Here is an 18385-nt window from a genome sequence, read left to right on the forward strand (position 1 = left end):
AAGATACTAACTTCTTTCTCACCCTCACCTTAACAGGATGGAGGTATCCACCTGGCCTGGAGGACAGCGTGTGTTCTGCCAGAGTGCCTCCATGGTCCAGTGTCTCTGTTAGGTGGGCGATGTAGTTGGTGGCCAGAACCAGCACGTCCAGTTTAGACAGCTTGGTATCGGGGGGGACCGAGGGCAGAGCGGCCTGGAGGGGAAACACAGCTGCCTTCAATTCCCAATTCGTTAATGTTTTTTACGTAGATTCTTTAATTTAATCCATTAATCTGTGTCATTTTAAGATTCCCTTGGCTATTCAAAAATAGCAGATATACAAGCTCATAGCGCAGCACCAAGTGCCCCGCTATGGGCTTGTACTGGATTTTTTTGCAAATCTTTGAATATATATATATGTTTTAATGCGATTTTTTAAAACTCCGATCTGTGCTTCTGGGGGTCCCTGGTGGAACAACATTTTTTGAGATGGGGGTCCGCGGCCAAATATATATCATCACGATTAAAAAAATATATAGACAGCACAGAGTGCCGCGCTATGAGCTTGTAGATCTGCTATTTTTGAATGGCCAAAGAAATCTAAAATAACACAGATGCGTTCCCGATTGAATGGGTTAAACCCAAAAATTATTTGACAACAAAATATCTCAATGGGATTTTCTCCTGTATAAATAAAGGTTAAATAAAAAAGTATTTTCGATTAATCAAATAATCTGAATTTTTATGTATTTTTTTAATTTTCATAACAATCAACACAATTCTTTTTTATAATCAACTAAATAAATTAGTCTGATTAACCACTTAAGCCCCAATTCATTGTACAATGGTGTCACACAAAAATAACAATTCATATACGCGTTGCAATGTGACGCATTGTGAGCTTGTAGATCAGCTATTTTAGAAAATAAATAAATACATCTCTGAACAATTTTGATTTAAAAAAAAAAAGTCGATTGTTTTACTAAAATTGATCATTTCTTATCATCAATTTAATCGATTAGTTCAATTAACTGTTGCACCCATACTGGAGTATAATCGGGTGGCAGTTTAATGTAGTGATTGGACAGACATCATCATAACACAAGAACATGATGGTTACCATGTTTGACGGATCCGATCGCTCCATTCAATATGTATGCAGATGCGGTGTGTGTGTGTGTGTGCGTGTGCGTGTGCGTGTGCGTGTGTGTGTGATAGAGAGAGACCTGCAGAGTGTGGAAGGCCTGTCGCAGGTTTCGGACTCGGCTCCTCTCCCTAGCAGCGTTCTCTGGGCTGTGCTGAGGCCTCAACACCTTGTCCTGGATGATGGAACCACATCCAGAACCAGGACCTGGGTCCCTACTGGTCCTGCTCCCACTCCCACACCGCACCTGGCTTAACTGTGAGGGCTTGATATGTTCACATCGTATTGGCTCGTCTCACGTTCGCTTCTTGTTTTCCTTTTTTTTTAAGCTTCATTAGCAAGGTTATGAGGAATATTCAAATCTACAGTGTGTTATTTACATGGTTTGTGCCTTATAACACATTTCAAATATGGTGGGAAATATTTCGACTGTGCTTGAGTAACATTTAGTTTCTCAAGATTAAGGTGACTTAATCTGACGTTTACTCAATCGATCGAAGTTAATGTAATTCCCTGGGTCTTGTCAAGTATCAAAGTGGATCCAAAAACATACAGAATATTACATTTAAAGGAAAGAATCACAGATTTAAAGAGAAGACATTTATTGTGTACCTAACTTAAAAGACCAAAAGGACATAGGTTGCACTACTCACCTTTTGCACAATCTAACTAAGTGATTACATTTTTATGTTTCTGAATACTTGTGTGATTATCTTGTTTTAATCCATTTGTATTAACTAAGTCCAGCAAACTCTGGAACCATAAACCGTGGTAAATTGTTTCAACTTTATTAAGGATGACATTGGATAAGATAAACCGTAATGTGAAAGTTAAGGGGAAATGAAACACTGTACTGTGTATAAACTTCTTAAATTGACCATCATTTAAACTTTAAAGTAACACAATACTGCTTTTAATACTACTACTGCTATTACTGCTACTATTACTGGCTACTCATAATGATAATGAGAAGTAGAAAAAAAGATCGTTTAAGTCATTAAACTAATGGGGAATAATTATTATACTCTATTCTGTTTTGTTGAACTCACTTTTTCTTCCAGTTTTTATGTTTACCTTGCAATGTGAACCTTATATATAGCTTACAGATTCTGTGTTGTTTAAAATGATAGCTTTTATTCTCCTTTTATAAATCAAAACATTTTCCTACGCACATCGGGGAAGACAGACTCACCCACTTTCTTGGCTCCTGGCAGCCACGAAGCCCCTGTCTGTACCCGTGCAGCGGTGCTTGGTATCTGGGCTGACACGTCTGCCGGCTCTCTGGATCTGTTGTGGCCGTGGTTCCACGATCCACCGAGATGGACATGAGACCTTCTAGAGGATTCTCAGCCATGGACACTGCGGTGCAGGACCCCCGTAAGCAGCTGTGCCTGCAGCGTTGATGTATGATTCAATATCCTCCCCGTCCAGAGTCCCTTTTCACTGACCGTCAAGGAGACCGGGGTTTGTTTTCAGTCCAATACCCTTGTTATCCGACCTTGATCTTGAAGACTCACCACTCATCCACTTTTCCTAGGCAGAAGTATTGTCTAATGAAGGTTCTTTGATGTTCAACCTATGGAACTCACAGTCTGAATGCATCCTACAGGTGTAATGCAGTCAAAAGTGAGCTTTCAGACCGTTAATGGTTAAAGATTTCAGACATGATTAGTATGCATTTTATGTTGTATTCGTCAAGCACCTCCAAGAGTTCTTCTAACATGCATCAGGCCCATGAAGAACACCTGGAATTCTGTGGTAGATTTTTTTTTTGCCAGGTATCTTGACGATAGACAACTGCTCTTGATGACAACTTTCCACCGTCAATCCAATGCACTGGTCCCTTCCTTCCCTGTTTCTCCGCGCATCAGTGTCCGTTCAACACCGATTCCTCTAAGTTTGACCATCTCTCTCTCTCTCTCTCTCTCTCTTTCACTCTCTCTCTCTCTCACTCTCTCTCTCTCTCTCTCTCTCCCTCCCTCTCCTCTTGTTGCCTTATCGGGTGAGGTAATGCGTGGATCTTCAAGTGGTTCTTATCTCCCCCGCCTGGTCATCCAGATCCTCCCCTGGATGTTTGACTGCCAAGAGGAGCAGGCAGGCTGGCGGTGGACGGGCAGGCTGGCCTGGGGGAGTACGAGGAGGATTGGAAGGATGTTGAACCAGGGCAGTGAAGGGGCTTGGGAAAGGCTAATGCCTGGTAAGAGCTGGATAAAGGGTTGGGATTGAGGGGTTTTGTGGTTGGTTCCAAATCAAACATCATCAATGAGAGGTGTAGGTGTGGTAATTTAAGCGTGGCATTGGTGGGGGAAAACTTTGGGGAGCAAGTTATATTGGGGTTTAGCCCCACCCTGGAAAGACTCTTAGAGGTTATCCCAGTAGCTTGGAAGGTGGGTTTAGACATGAGGGTGGGCGGTGTTAGAGTGTTAGATATTACAATTACTCTAGTAAAATAACAATCATTTCAGAATAATTTATAAAATTGTCTAAAATGAATGTTTTACAATTATTTTTTCTTTCATCTGCTTTTTTGCAAAAAAAATTAACATGTTTCTTTTTCTGTATGGTCTAACAAAGCTGAAATGTCAATGAGATGGACAAAGCAATTAAAAAAAATATACAGTCACCACACAAAAACAAAAAACAAGCAAAAAACTTACACTGAGATAATATAGCACTCCATCAAATTTATTCAGTCAAAAACTAGGGTCTGTATATAATGTTTAAAAAAAGATTTGCCATTTCAATCATTTTGGAATTATATCAAACACTGCAACAGTGAATATATTTATGTGCTATACATTTTATTCTGACATCGTTGAAAACAGCATTTCAAGCATTTAATTATCAACAAGTAATCAAAACAAATATTCTGTATGTATTATCTAATATTTCATCTTGCACTGACTATACCAATTATATGAAATATTCAATTTGACGATTTTATCAGTCTTACTCTTCGTACTATAACAAATAAAAACAAATTGGTCCAATTATAATTTTCAGACACAATGCTCAATAGGTAAGATTGTCAAAATTTGTGAATCACAATCTGTGCCACCCACTAGTATTGTTATTTTATGTGTCTCTGCTCGTTTCTCTGGATAAAGGCTTTGGCTAGATGGCCAAAATATAAATCTCCAAACTTTTTCACTTACAGAACCCATTAAAACCTGAGGCCGATTCTACAAAAGCCTTCTAAAGCAGTAGTTTGCACACTTTCAATATTTATTTTTTTAAATAGCAGATATACAAGCTCACAGCGCGTCACTTCATGCCGGGCTGTGAGCTTGTATATCTGCTATTTTTGAATAGCCAACGCAAAAATCTAAAATGACACAGATGCTTTCCTGGTTTTAATGGGTTAACACAATGTTATCATAAGTGTATATGATAGTAACTCAAGCACTGACTGCCATTTTGAATCTTTGGAATATTGTAACTCTTTGATTCATTTAGTCCACCCCTGAAGCAGAATTTGCATTGACTTGTTAATTGATATTTTATCATAAATCTTAAACACTGGTGTATACTGTAGGTATATAAACTGATAACGACGCTAAAAAGATGATAATTGAAATATCTTCAAAACCAAACAACTGCACAATGTAGTTTATGGTGCTTGAAAACACACACACACACACACACACGCACACGCACACGCACACACACACCAATTAATAAGATAGTGTGTAATTAGCTCATAAATCATTCACTGAAAAAATCTTGGTAACACTTGCTATGCATGTCTATAATGCATTATAAACATACTTATAATGTATTATTGTGAGCCTCAAATCTACATTATTAAAAAGCTAAAACATATTTTAATGATTGACTGAAACTCTGAATTAATTCAAGCTTATTCTTGTTTTCTTTTTTAAAAGGATTTCTAGGGCCATATAGTTTCACAAAAATAATAACAAAAACAACACTACATTATGAGGGTGCAGGCTGTGTGTGTAGTGGGAAGATGTGTGGTATTATCAGTAAGAGGAATGTCTGAGATGCAGACTATGTTGTCATCACAACACCACCACATCTACCCTGACCTCCCATCTGCAGCTGCTGAGTAAACTAGACTAACGACTACAAGGCTGAGTCCACAACAAGCTCGTTGGTGCTGCTGGGTCACAGCCCAGGAAAACCCCTTCTGAATATTGCTTTTGGACTGGGCTGATACTAACCTCCCATACTGAACAACAATATCATTATATTTTAGCAAATTGTACATAAAATTGACAAAACATATATTTGTACATTTATTTTGCCCAATCAATATATATATATCAATGCTGTCGGGCGGAAATTGTATTTCAACTTTTTATTGTTTTTATTTTATTTTTGTACTGAAAAAAATTGGTATTTAATGGGAATACAACAACGTTTTGGTCTGTTAGAAACGTTGATTTCCCATGAAATCCTTTTTTTTTTGCATTTGAAGACAGTGCGCAAAAAGGTTTCTCTTTCAGTACGTTGGGGCCCTTGCCTTCTCCTACGCACCTGTCGCCTTTGTAGGCGTGCAAAAGACTTGCTTTTTATTTTATTATTGTAAATGAATGCTCTACTTCGTTGTTGCGCATAATTAGTGAAAATAATCGAACTCACTGAGCTTGTAGATTGGTTATTTTCACTATTTGTGAACCATTTTGATAGTGAAAGTGGTAAAGTGTGTCTGTGGGTTTTATAAATATTTAACCAATGAAAGTATTAACAAGAGTTTGTAACTAAATAATAACTACATTGGATCCATTGTAACACAGGTTCTTTGTCCTGAAAAGTAAGGGTTTTGGACACCCGACAGCGACAATATAATTTTCTCTCCATCGTCTACCCATCCACTCACCCACCCATGTTCATCCCTCCATCTATCGACCATCATTCATCAATCTCTACTTCTTCTCCAGTGTCTTGACAAAGTTCTGGATGTCCTCGGCCATTAGCTGAGGCTCTTCCATGGCTGCGAAATGCCCTCCGCGGGCCATAGGTGTGTAGGTCTTTAGTTGACGGTACTTCTGTTTCACCCACAGCTTGGGCGTGTGCATGAGCTCATTGGGGAAGGAGGCGAAACCAGTGGGAACGTAGACCGGAATCCTGGGAAGAGAGGGCAGGACATAAGTGGTTTCACATGGATATACATTTTGAATATTGTTATGATTATTGTTGGTTTTTTTATGTTTATGTTAAGTTAAATGATGTGTGACCCACTCACTCATAACATAACATAACTACATGTCTGATATTTGTAACAAACCAAACCGTATGAAAATTGGTTGAGAATTCAGCGAGTTAAGACCACCTGCTTCCATAGACTTACTGGGCATACAGTACATGTACTGTATTAGGAAGCTCGGTTTGACTGGATCAATATTGCGACCGTGATAACACATCACTCCAATGAACAGCAGCAGCCAATGAGGCATCTACGTGTATATACACTGTATATATTGATAACATTTCTCACTAAATCCATGTATTGGCAGAGATCTGCGCTCTGAGGAGTGCACTTTTCTAGTTTTAACTTTTAACTGGTTGAGCCCCCATTGTTGACATTTCGATTTGAAGTCAGTGGTTAGCACCATGCTCTGAATCGCTCCCCTCCACACTTACTTGTTGTGAGGCTGGTTGAGACCCTGTCTGAAGTTCTCCTTGTAGAACCTCATGGAGGAGACGATGCAGCGAGACGTCCAGTAGATCATCACATTGGTCAGCAGGTCATCCAGGGAGAACTTCCTGCAAGGCAGCGCACACACATATTATGCTACAATAACACAGGTACAGCACATAATGGTTGCCGTATTCCAATGGTTCTCAAACTGTTTAATTTCAAGAACCTGTGTTCAAGTTAGATTTGATCCCATTCTTTTAGCCACAGTGACGTCACGCAATAGTATGAGTGAATAGGGAAAAGGAATCGACATCACATGAGTGTAATGGAGGTGCAAATAAAGGTGCTTCTTGTGTGGATTTGACACATTTTCGTGGCTCTGTGTGATGTCCCTTCTTAATTTTTCATGTTGCAGGTCCCTACTCTGACACTTGACCATCATTTTGCATTAGGATAAGAAAATATATCACTGTATACGATCCATCTCACAAACTCATACAGTACCTGTGTTCTTTGCACCTACAACACGTGTGTCTCAAATAATACAGGTTTGTAGTTTACTGATGTTTGAATCAGATGGCATGGCCAAAGCTAACCCTACTGTTCTGTTCTGTTCTGTTCTATTCTCTCTACCTGGTCAGTCCTCCGTCATCCAGGTTCCTGAATTCGTTGTCAGTCCAGGTGGAGAACTTCTCCAGGATGTAGGCAGCCAGGCCCACTGGGGAGTCATTTAGACCTCGTCCTGCAAGTAGGTAAAACAATACAGTACACACGTATCATGACGTGAGGCTTCTGTAATATGTAGCCATCCTTGGTTATGCCGCATAATTCAATTTTGTGAAGCATTCATCTGATGGTCCTGCTCCTAGTCCTTACCAACAGTGTCGGGTTTGGTTGCCTGGATGTGCATGTAGCCAGATTCTTTGACAGGCTCCACCAGCTGTTTGCCCATGAGAGGGTAGATGCGCTGGATGTCGCGCTCGGTGAAGTCAAACAGGTTAGGGAAGCGACGGCCTAGCATGAGGGACAGCACCATGGACAACCCTGGCTGAGGAACGGCAAAGTTCACGTGCAGGCCTTTCACTATCCTGGAATGCACATGAAAAACGACAATTACATTTATAAAAAATATGGTTAATGTGTTATTAAGCAGCTATGGATATGGTAGTTCTACGTTTTTATTTTCTCAGCAACCTGACAAAAAATAAATATAGGTGTTTATAGTGATATTTTTTTATTAAAACTACGTATTTTTCTGTTTTTTTCCTGACCTTTTTTCTCCCCAATTTAGTCATTATGCTAATTGGTTCCTTCCCACATACATTTTGTGTGTTGTCACTGCTGTTGTACTGACTCACCTCGTCAGTGAGGAGCCCCAACTGGGAGGCCGTAGAGCCTTCGTCCTACTATTACCGCCCAACACTCACACCCGCTGACAGGTGCCGCCCCAGCACGTAGGAGCACATGCAGTGACAGTTATCACCCTCCCCGCCCCGGCTTCCATGCCCCGAACATGGGCCAATTGTGTTCGTATATAGACGCTCCACAAAGCCGGATGCACCGCGGCGGAAGACTTACTTGGGCTCCAGCTGAGCCATGTTGGTGGTGATCTGCCAACCCCAGTCTCCTCCGTGAGCGTAGAACTGCTCGAAGCCCAAGCGCTTCATGAGCTTGTGGAACACATGTGCTGCACACACCGTATCAAAACCTGAACACACAGGGCGTGACTTTGTAATTCGATTAGAAATTAAAAAAAATATTGCTTTCTTAACCAGGCACTTTCCATGCAATAGGATAAACGTTGAGCATTTGACCTTCACAAAATAAATATCTTTGTTAGCATTTCTCAGTGCCAGCAGAAAACAAGGGATGACATGATTGAATAAAACAATGGCGATGAAATGATTGCATAAATAAAGTCTCGGAAGCCTTCTTTGATGTTGTCAACAGATTACAGAGATGATGAAGGGCTTGTGTTCTCAGACCTTAAGACCTAGGGTGTTCGAATATCACCATTTTGAATTTAACGTTTAATGTACTTACGCACCACCTAACATAACGATGAGCCACCTATTTGTTCTTCTCTAGTGGGGGTGTAGCTAACTGATTGGCAGACCAGTGCCATTACGGATTAAAGTATTATTTGTCACAAATCACGATTTGTGAGCTTGTAGATCAGCAATTTAGTTTTTGAAATCATTTGAAAGTCTTTGCCAATAATGTCACGATACCCCAAATAGGGACATATTATTAATTGATTATTTTATTCAACTATCAATATTATTATCAATTAAAGGATCTACACCATGAATTACATTTTTTTTTTTTATATTTAATATCATATGGTGTATGTCCCTCAAACCTTTTTCAAAAGGTTTGAGCCTAAATCATCACTCAGATATACTCATCCCAAGTCAATTGTCTCTGGCTTATACAGCACTTTCAGCTGCAATACCAAAACGTCCTCTTGGGCAGGGGGGGGCTACTGAGCAATTCTGTCTGTTTTATTATTAAAAATTATTTAAAAAAATTAAAAAAAAATGGAAAAATTCTGCATAAAAAGAAGCATCTAAGAAAAATACAAAATCGAAAAAAAAACACTTTGAACATTTTTGAACAATTCCACCAAGTGTTTGAGGTGCCTGTTTCACCCACTTCCGGGGGGCGGAGCCAAAATCCGAGCCCGAAGTATTTGTTCGTAGACCCCCACTTAGGGGGGGTAGAAAAAGTTTCGGAGCGATTCGGGCACTTTTCATTTAACATTGGGTTTGCCATCAAAAATGTTTGTGACATCATCAACATTTCCATTCTGAGATCGCCTGTTCAGACACGCCCATTCTGGAAATCCATGAAATGAGAAGGAATGACTGAATTTAAAAAAAAAAATTGGGGGACCCCAAAAAATACAAAAAACCAAGAAAAAAATGATATTCATGGTGTAGACCCTTTAAAACAATTAGTTTGATTAAAGTTATACAATGCAGAATCCCAAATAACGATTTTTAGCAACCTCTGCTGGTCACTACCGTCACTGCATACAATTTCCGTAATCCTCGATTACCCAGAATTCCATTCGTTTTCACCGGAAGCCGGAAGCGTTTCAAAAAGCGATCTTTTAATTGTTTTATACTATCTACGGATCGTTTCTCTTAGCCAGTGGAGCATTAGTTACCATGAGCTGTGCTTTCTTTTTCTGTTCTTTTTCGATCTTCCAATCCTACATTATCTTAACATCAGCGTGAGGTTCCTTTTTGTTATAGCGCGGTAGTTCCTGGCCAAACAGGAAACCGTTGCGGTAGTTCCTGGGGACGTCGGCCACGACGTCATGACGTTGGCCAGGAACGTCATTTCCCCGGGAAAGTCCCCCCAGTCCACTTTCAATAGAAAATATATAAATAAAAGGCTTCCGGGGGTGAAATTCACGGAGTGGGTGTTGTGAAACTTTTGCCACTCGCAAAAGATATACAATTTAACTTTAGTTTTGTTGAAAACGTTACCTAGTATTACTTTAACTACACCCCTACACTGTACCACAGAGGTGCATTAGGCAGGCTGGTTAGATCTCACCACAATATATCGTTCGACTACACACATATAAACCTTTAACTGGCCTTGTTAATTGAACCCAACCTGTGAAGAAGACCTCCTCGTCCTCGACTGACCTTTCTTATGCGGTGCCTCAGAGTAGCCATAGCCTGGTATGGAAGGACATATCACCTCAAACACCGGGCCGTCTGGGTCAGATGGCTCCGTTAGCAGTGGGATCATTCCGTAGAAGTCATAGATGGAGCAAGGCCAACCGTGGACCATAATCAGTGGAATGGCACTGGTCCCCTCGGCGAGTGTCTTGGGCTTCACGTGTACGTAATGTACATCGATGCCTGGGCAGAGATTAGAGAGTGAGGGAAAAAGATAATGGATTAACTTCTGCAGTTGGACAAAAAGGTGTGAAGACTGTAGATGAGCATTACTTACTGTAGGTTCTAATTATGTGAACCAACATGATGATGATTTTCTTGAATGTAAAAAAACATGAATGTAAAACAAAACATTATTTTTTCTTCACACGATCAATTGATTGATCATTAAAATAAACATGCTCGGAAAATGCACATGGCCCACTCATCTTTCCACATCTATCTGGCCGCGAACACTGTGTCGAGATATTCAAGTGGGCCCTGTTCAAGAAAAGCTAGGGAAGCGCTTGGTCTATAGACTATACTGTAAGACCAAAGCATATTTTTTTCACTCATGTGCCAGTGGTTCCTGTGCCACCTCACCTTCGATCCTGGTTTTGTAGTGTGGGTACTGGTTGAGTTTGTCCACCTGTGTCCTCCAGTCAAAGTCATGTCTCCAGTAAGTCACCACCTTCTGCAGATAGGTGGAGTTGAAGCCGTAATGGAACTGGCTGTCTTCCAGGGAGGGGACAGAGCGAGTCTGGTCTATCCTCCAGTACAAGTCCTGTGGGCAAGAGTGGAGTAGAACAGAATGGTGGCAGAGGACCATGATTAAGGCAAACAAGTAGGCCTGTCACAATTATCACATAATCGTCTAATCGCAATTATTTGTGATAATCGCAATTATTTAGCAAAATCGTCATAATCGTTTCCATGTTGAAAAATAGTGTTCACGACGCTCACAATCGCGACACGTTGTGAGCTTGTTTAGCGGCTATTTCCACTATTAAAGTTTTTTTTAAAGTATGAAGTTATTAAATATGTCAGTAATTTCTTTGTATATTTAGGTTATTTGTCATATCTGTCCTGTGCAACTTCAAAGCCTAAAAGCCAAACAAACAGAAATGTAATTTGCATTCATATGTTCCAGTGTTCAACGACAAAAACACAATTATTTGTGTGACAATGAATTGCCATAAAAGGTTTCATAATCGTGACAGTCCTACAAACAAGGGCAAACATTTTAGGACTACGTCTCTTCAGAATATTAGCTTTGTCTTGATTTGTCCTGATACTCTGTATTCTTATTTGATCTTAAAGGACCAATGGAACTATCCAAAGAAATCAGACAAAGCGTGAACATGTCCAAATAAAAGAATGAATAGAAAATGATTGGGCAAATCACGGCTGTCTTAACTTAAACCCCAGCATCCAAATTCTGGGGGTAAATAGCAGATTGACAAGCTCACAACGCGACCCGTTGTGAGCTTGCCGATCGGCTATTTTCAGCGAAGATATTTAATATCTAGCGAAAACAGAAAGGTCACTAGTATAGAGCCCTGAGGGACAACGTATGGGGTTTAAGTGGTTAATTGGTTTTGCTTGGCCCGATTATGAAAACCGCTCGTTCTCTGGCGTGTCCTGTGTAATTGAATTGAAACAAAACGCCACCAATAACAGTGGATCTAACCTCTAGTTCTTCGTCGCTGGTTGTGACCTTGAAGGGGCGGATGGCGAGGTCCTCTCCGTCATCAGGGGGCGCTGCTCCTGGACCCCACCAGCCATCCTCTGTCTTCAGAACCTGCTTCCTGTTTCTCTGAACTAAATAGACGAGTAGTCCTCCTATCACCACTGCAGCCAGCACCTCCAGAAACATGGTGCCACGGTCTGCATGGAGAGAGGGAGGGGACGTGAGAGGAGAAATAAAAGGTGACAGGAAGGAAGGGTAATGGGATAAGTTTCGAACATATCTACAAATGTCTTCTAAATCCTAACAGTTTTCTGGAAAAAACATATGACGCTATATCAGTGGTTCTCAAACTTCTTCATGTCGAGGACACCCATAATGTTATGTATTTGGCCGCAGACCCCCATCTGAAAATATTTTGTTCCAGGGATCACCAGAAGGAAAGATTTGAGTCAAACAATTTTCCATTTAAAAATATACTCAGAGATTTGGACACATTTTCAAGATTTTTCAAAAATAGCAGAGCAAATATCTGCTATTTTTGAATAGCCAAAGTATAAAATAATGGTTATAGCTAAAATCTAAAATGACACAGATGCGTTCCCGGATTGAATGGGTTAAACAGTAAAAATTAGGATGAAATATAGTTGACCTAAAACAAAAATCCACATGAAAATCCCCCCCAATTTTCTAAAATAAAAGTGAAAATAGCAGATATCCAAGCTCACAACATGTGCTTCGCGAAGTGTGAACTTATAGATCTGTTCTTTTTTGCTATTCATCGAATGACAAAGTATATAGGCTTTAAGTGGTTAATACAAATGGCTATTAAACATTATTTAGAGATGTATTTATATTTGTTTATGTATATACAGTACATTTTATACCTCTCCATCAAGTTTGCATCCCTTCACCCTAACCCCCCAAAAAATATGTATGGGCACCAAGGAAATAAAGAAAAACTATTTCCCAGTCTCAGCAACTTCCTTTACTCAAAAATTCAATTTGAGCCTGGTGGAGGATGATTTCATCAAGATTATGATTTCATTGGACTGGTTTAACAGAGCGCCTGTGTTGTTGTAGCAGCTCTAAATATCCCAGTATGCTATAACCACCTGACACAGGATTAGGTAAAGAATGGACTGGACAAGGCCCCCGCCTGTCACAACTCCTGAGAGCAGAAATGCTGCATGACAAAGCTGTTCTCTTTCACGTTGCCACAACTATGTATTGTTCTATTGTCATTTTCTGCACTTTTTCTTAACCACTTAGTTAGATCCTCTATACTTAGTAAACTGGACCTGAGTTGGCCCTGCACTTGGTCCTGACTCCTGTCTTTAGTTTTTTCCCTCTACACAAAATCTCTTCACCAAAAAACGCCTATCCCACAAACTCACATCTGTTGTGAGCTTGTTGATCTGCTATTGTGGGTGAAAGTTCCCCCCTAGAATAGGTATACTGTGATTCAACCAGCTTTTTAAATTGCCTTTCAGACTTTTCATTGAAAATACATAACAGCATTAGTCCATTAGTTTTGTTCACTTTTATATCCTATCAATATAGGCCTATTATAATTAATATAAGGTGTATGGACTATAGACTATGAGTCCAGTGCTATAGAAAAATGCCCCATCAGTGAACCGAGATCCAGACAAAACAAGCTTTTTCTGGAACATGCAGCACCCTGATAAAGCATAAACAATCCATACTACTGTACATACCGCCCCCTGCTGCCCTCATTACCTAACTGCACATTGACTCAGGAACATGAATGTTCAGAATATTATTGTAATAATCTCACTGATCGATACAGATCGAAGAGCTTGTTAGGCTCAATAGGCTGTACGCTAAAGTCAAGAAAACGAGGAATGCGATTGGGAACTTGAATTTAACTATTTTATGAATGCATTGTTACTTTAAAGTTTTCGCTGTTAGGAGTTTATAGATTATTACGAATGTACAGTTGATTGTGTTTGCGTTCAAATGCTGCCAGCGTGAGAGACTCACATGTGGACGATGGATGGATGGACCGTGCAAAACATTTACTCAATACATAGCCTTATTCACGCACGTATCACCCCTGCCCTGATCAAGTTGGCGTGCAACATTATAGTTACACAGTTTCTACTATGATCGAGGAAGCGAAGATAAAACTAAAGGTTTAATAACAAAGAGTTCAACGTTGTGCAAAATGTAATGGAAGTCGTAAAGGTAGTTTAATTACCTTTGTGTTGTCTCGCTAGAGGTAGAGCAATACGAGCAGCGAGCCAGCGACAGCAGGACGGGACTAATGTCCAGTGTTGCCATGTCGTTTTATTATAAGCGACTTTGGGCTTCTTTTTAAAGTTTCTTGCAAATATTGGTAGTTGCGGGTTGCGTTATTTTTTGGGCTTGTCTCTAACGTGTACTTGTTTATCTAGGCTTGTTTCCTATTTGTTTAATTATTTAAACCAGTGGTTCTGAAATATTTTCATGAAAATGTTTTGTGTAAGGGAGCATTTGTTAGAATTTTTCAAAAAATGTTATTTTAAGAGTTTTTGAAAATTGCAGATCTACAAGCTCACAACGTGTTGCATCGCGAGCTTATCGGCTATTTTAAAGTGCTCAGTGTGACCTAGTTGCTTCTTTTGGGCTTGTTTTCATAGACCTGGTTGCTTATTTCTCTCCCAGAATCTGGCAACACAGACCAATGTCCGGTGCCAGACAGAGCTCCGTTCCGTGAGCAGAAATTGGACTTCCGGTTTTCGAGCTAGCAGAAATAAGGCTTCCGGTTGCCTTCAAAATAAGATCTACTTTTTTAAATATTTTTTAAAAGACACAAATCTATTTTAAAAATACATTTATGATGTATGCCTTTTAAATGGCTCATACTAAAACACTTCCAAGTGGCAAGTTTAAAAAAAGGACACAATTGCATATAAAAAATACATTTATGATGTACAGTATGTCTTTTTAAATGGCTTAGATCACTTCTAAGTGCCAGGTTGTTCCAGATTGAGGCTATTGACCCCCATCAAATGTGCACTTCACACCTAAATATGGGCCATTTGTAACAGGAATTTATTCAAAGGTTTGAAAACCACTGCATTTAGGTTAGAAACACTTTGAATGGTTAAGCATGCATTCTCTAATTAATGTTTGTCCTGCAAGTGTAAAGTGTAACCTGAAAACCTTATATTATTGCTTTCGTTTTTCCCTGCTAAATGTCTCTCCTTTCATTCTGCTGTAGTTAGGTAATAATTAAGTTATCAGTCCAACCCTGATTTTAAAGCAGATGCCTAGAATTACATAATTACGGTGCTTAGTGCCGGAACTTCCGAGGTACGCACGCGTTCGGGGAGACCCCCTCTACACCGCCACACTCTCCGCTAAGCGGCACTAAGGTGTAGACAAAAGTGGCGGGCCGTCCAGTGAGGTCAGGGGTCAGAAAAGGGCCTTTTTCAGTGCATAGCCTATACAAATTGGACACTGGACAGGAGACGGTGCTTAGTGCCGGAACTTCCGAGGTACGCACGCGTTCGGGGAGACCCCCTCTACACCGCCACACTCTCCGCTAAGCGGCACTAAGGTGTAGACAAAAGTGGCGGGCCGTCCAGTGAGGTCAGGGGTCAGAAAAGGGCCTTTTTCAGTGCATAGCCTATACAAATTGGACACTGGACAGGAGACGGTGCTTAGTGCCGGAACGTCCGAGGTACGCACGCGTTCGGGGAGACCCCCTCTACACCGCCACACTCTCCGCTAAGCGGCACTAAGGTGTAGACAAAAGTGGCGGGCCGTCCAGTGAGGTCAGGGGTCAGAAAAGGGCCTTTTTCAGTGCATAGCCTATACAAATTGGACACTGGACAGGAGACGGTGCTTAGTGCCGGAACTTCCGAGGTACGCACGCGTTCGGGGAGACCCCCTTTACACCGCCACACTCTCCGCTAAGTGGCACTAAGGTGTAGACAAAAGTGGAGGGCCGTCCAGTGAGGTCAGGGGTCAGAAACGCAAACGCGGTCATTGGACGCAACCTCACACAACCCCACACAACCACACACAATAAAAGAATACAGACAAGGCTTTGAAAGTTTAAAAAAAAGACCTTTTAATTACTCTTTACTAATAAAACAGTGTACAAATGATCAAAAAATAAAATAAAAAAAGTTTCCAATATTTGTTTTTAAACATTGCCAATTGTCTTAAGGTGGACTGAGAGGCTACTTTAGTAGTTTAGTAGTCACAGATTTGATCAATTTACTTTATGTGTGTGTGTGTGTTAATAACAGCACTCATTATTCAAACACAAATCATGCAAAACTGTAAAAATGTGGAAGTTCTAGGAGTGAGATGTTGCAATAGAACTTGGTTGGCCAATTAGTTCACAAAAAAGAGAGATGCTTTCTGTTAAACGTCTCCGTCAAATTTGGCAAGCAAATAGAGGTGATGTGAAAGGCCTTATTAATCTGTTTGATGAGGGAGACCAAAATACTCTTGCTTGTTCAGTTGATATTGGGAACATCCAGGATATGGATGACAATAGTGGATGTCCAGATATTGGTGATACCTTGACCACAGAGAAGAAACATATTAGTGCATATTCAGATAAAGCTGACAAGATAGCTGCAGAGGTTCTACAAGCTAATACATCTGCTACACCCATGAAAATGCGTGTGGGCAAAAGAAATGCCAAACATACCATTGCTAAAGCAATACACGCAATGCAAAAACAACACACAGACAGAGACAATGTCAGCTTCTGGAGAGATGTTGCAATAGAACTTGGTTGGCCAATTAGTTCACAAAAAAGAGAGATGCTTTCTGTTAAACGTCTCCGTCAAATTTGGCAAGCAAATAGAGGTGATGTGAAAGGCCTTATTAATCTGTTTGATGAGGGAGACCAAAATACTCTTGCTTGTTCAGTTGATATTGGGAACATCCAGGATATGGATGACAATAGTGGATGTCCAGATATTGGTGATACCTTGACCACAGAGAAGAAACATATTAGTGCATATTCAGATAAAGCTGACAAGATAGCTGCAGAGGTTCTACAAGCTAATACATCTGCTACACCCATGAAAATGCGTGTGGGCAAAAGAAATGCCAAACATACCATTGCTAAAGCAATACACGCAATGCAAAAACAACACACAGACAGAGACAATGTCAGCTTCTGGAGAGATGTTGCAATAGAACTTGGTTGGCCAATTAGTTCACAAAAAAGAGAGATGCTTTCTGTTAAACGTCTCCGTCAAATTTGGCAAGCAAATAGAGGTGATGTGAAAGGCCTTATTAATCTGTTTGATGAGGGAGACCAAAATACTCTTGCTTGTTCAGTTGATATTGGGAACATCCAGGATATGGATGACAATAGTGGATGTCCAGATATTGGTGATACCTTGACCACAGAGAAGAAACATATTAGTGCATATTCAGATAAAGCTGACAAGATAGCTGCAGAGGTTCTACAAGCTAATACATCTGCTACACCCATGAAAATGCGTGTGGGCAAAAGAAATGCCAAACATACACTAGGTGATGAGTGGGTGAGGCCAAAAAAAAAACAAAAAAAAACTGTCTATTGCATTTGTGAAAAAACAAATGACCCAGCAAAAGCTATGCTTGAATGTAATCTCTGTGGAGGCTGGTATCATATGGACTGTGTGGGAGTTTCACCGAGTCGAGACTTTGATACTCTCACTTATGCCTGTTTATCCACCACTTGCAATCATGAGGCATTGACACAGGGGATTCTATATACAGAAAAAAATTGCCGTGTTCAGGTGCAGTCTAAGCCATTTGTGCACCATGGAGAGGAGGAAAAGTTGGTAGTGCAAGACAGCCCTGTAGTTGAACAGCCTTTTGTGGAACGTGAAACAGATCACTCCCCTGCACTTCATGAAAGCCCTGTAGACTATGTTTCGGCCCTACAAGAGCCGTTTGTGGAAATAGAACAGTCCTATGCACTTCATGAGTGCCCTGTAGATGAACAGCTTGATCAGTCTGGCAATCAATCTGTGGTGGGTCAGCCTAACATAGGACGTGAGTGTAAATTGAATAGTCTTGAAGAGGATGACATACAAATGCAGACTCTAGATGAAAGTACTGTTCAGAGTGTCATGGGACCTGGTGCAACACTAGGACCCTTCAAACACTGTGCCCTTGAACCTACTAGCTTTACTTTGCAGGCTTCCGAATGGGAACTTTTTCACTCCTACAGAGCCAAAGGAAGTAAGACTTTTAAGAGGTATGAATGGCAAGAGTTATTTGCCAGAAAGCTGAAGGAATCAAATCCTTACTGTATAATACGTTTT

The 18385-nt window shown here is 40.4% G+C and overlaps 1 protein-coding gene across 2 annotated transcripts; it reads right to left on the reverse strand.

The window, feature by feature from the left end:
- Positions 1-3792: 3792 nt before the first annotated feature.
- Positions 3793-14380, reverse strand: ephx1 (epoxide hydrolase 1, microsomal (xenobiotic)). Of its 2 annotated transcripts, XR_013934697.1 has the most exons (10): positions 14317-14380; positions 12096-12292; positions 11009-11189; positions 10391-10609; positions 8307-8436; positions 7605-7816; positions 7362-7470; positions 6731-6853; positions 5849-6214; positions 3793-5612 (listed from the first exon to the last, which is right to left on the reverse strand). XR_013934697.1 is itself a non-coding variant. In XM_080452940.1 (9 exons), exons 2-9 carry the CDS (start codon positions 12279-12281, stop codon positions 6013-6015), a joined length of 1362 nt encoding a protein of 453 aa, XP_080309066.1. In that variant the 5' UTR covers positions 12282-12292; positions 14317-14380; the 3' UTR covers positions 3793-6012. The 2 variants fall into 2 exon arrangements, 1 of the variants encoding a protein (XP_080309066.1); XM_080452940.1 differs by having other exon boundaries at positions 3793-6214.
- Positions 14381-18385: the final 4005 nt, after the last annotated feature.

The sequence above is a fragment of the Gymnoscopelus braueri genome (genome assembly GCF_963280865.1).
Source record: "Gymnoscopelus braueri genome assembly, chromosome: 16".
Classification (NCBI taxonomy): Eukaryota; Metazoa; Chordata; class Actinopteri; order Myctophiformes; family Myctophidae; genus Gymnoscopelus; species Gymnoscopelus braueri.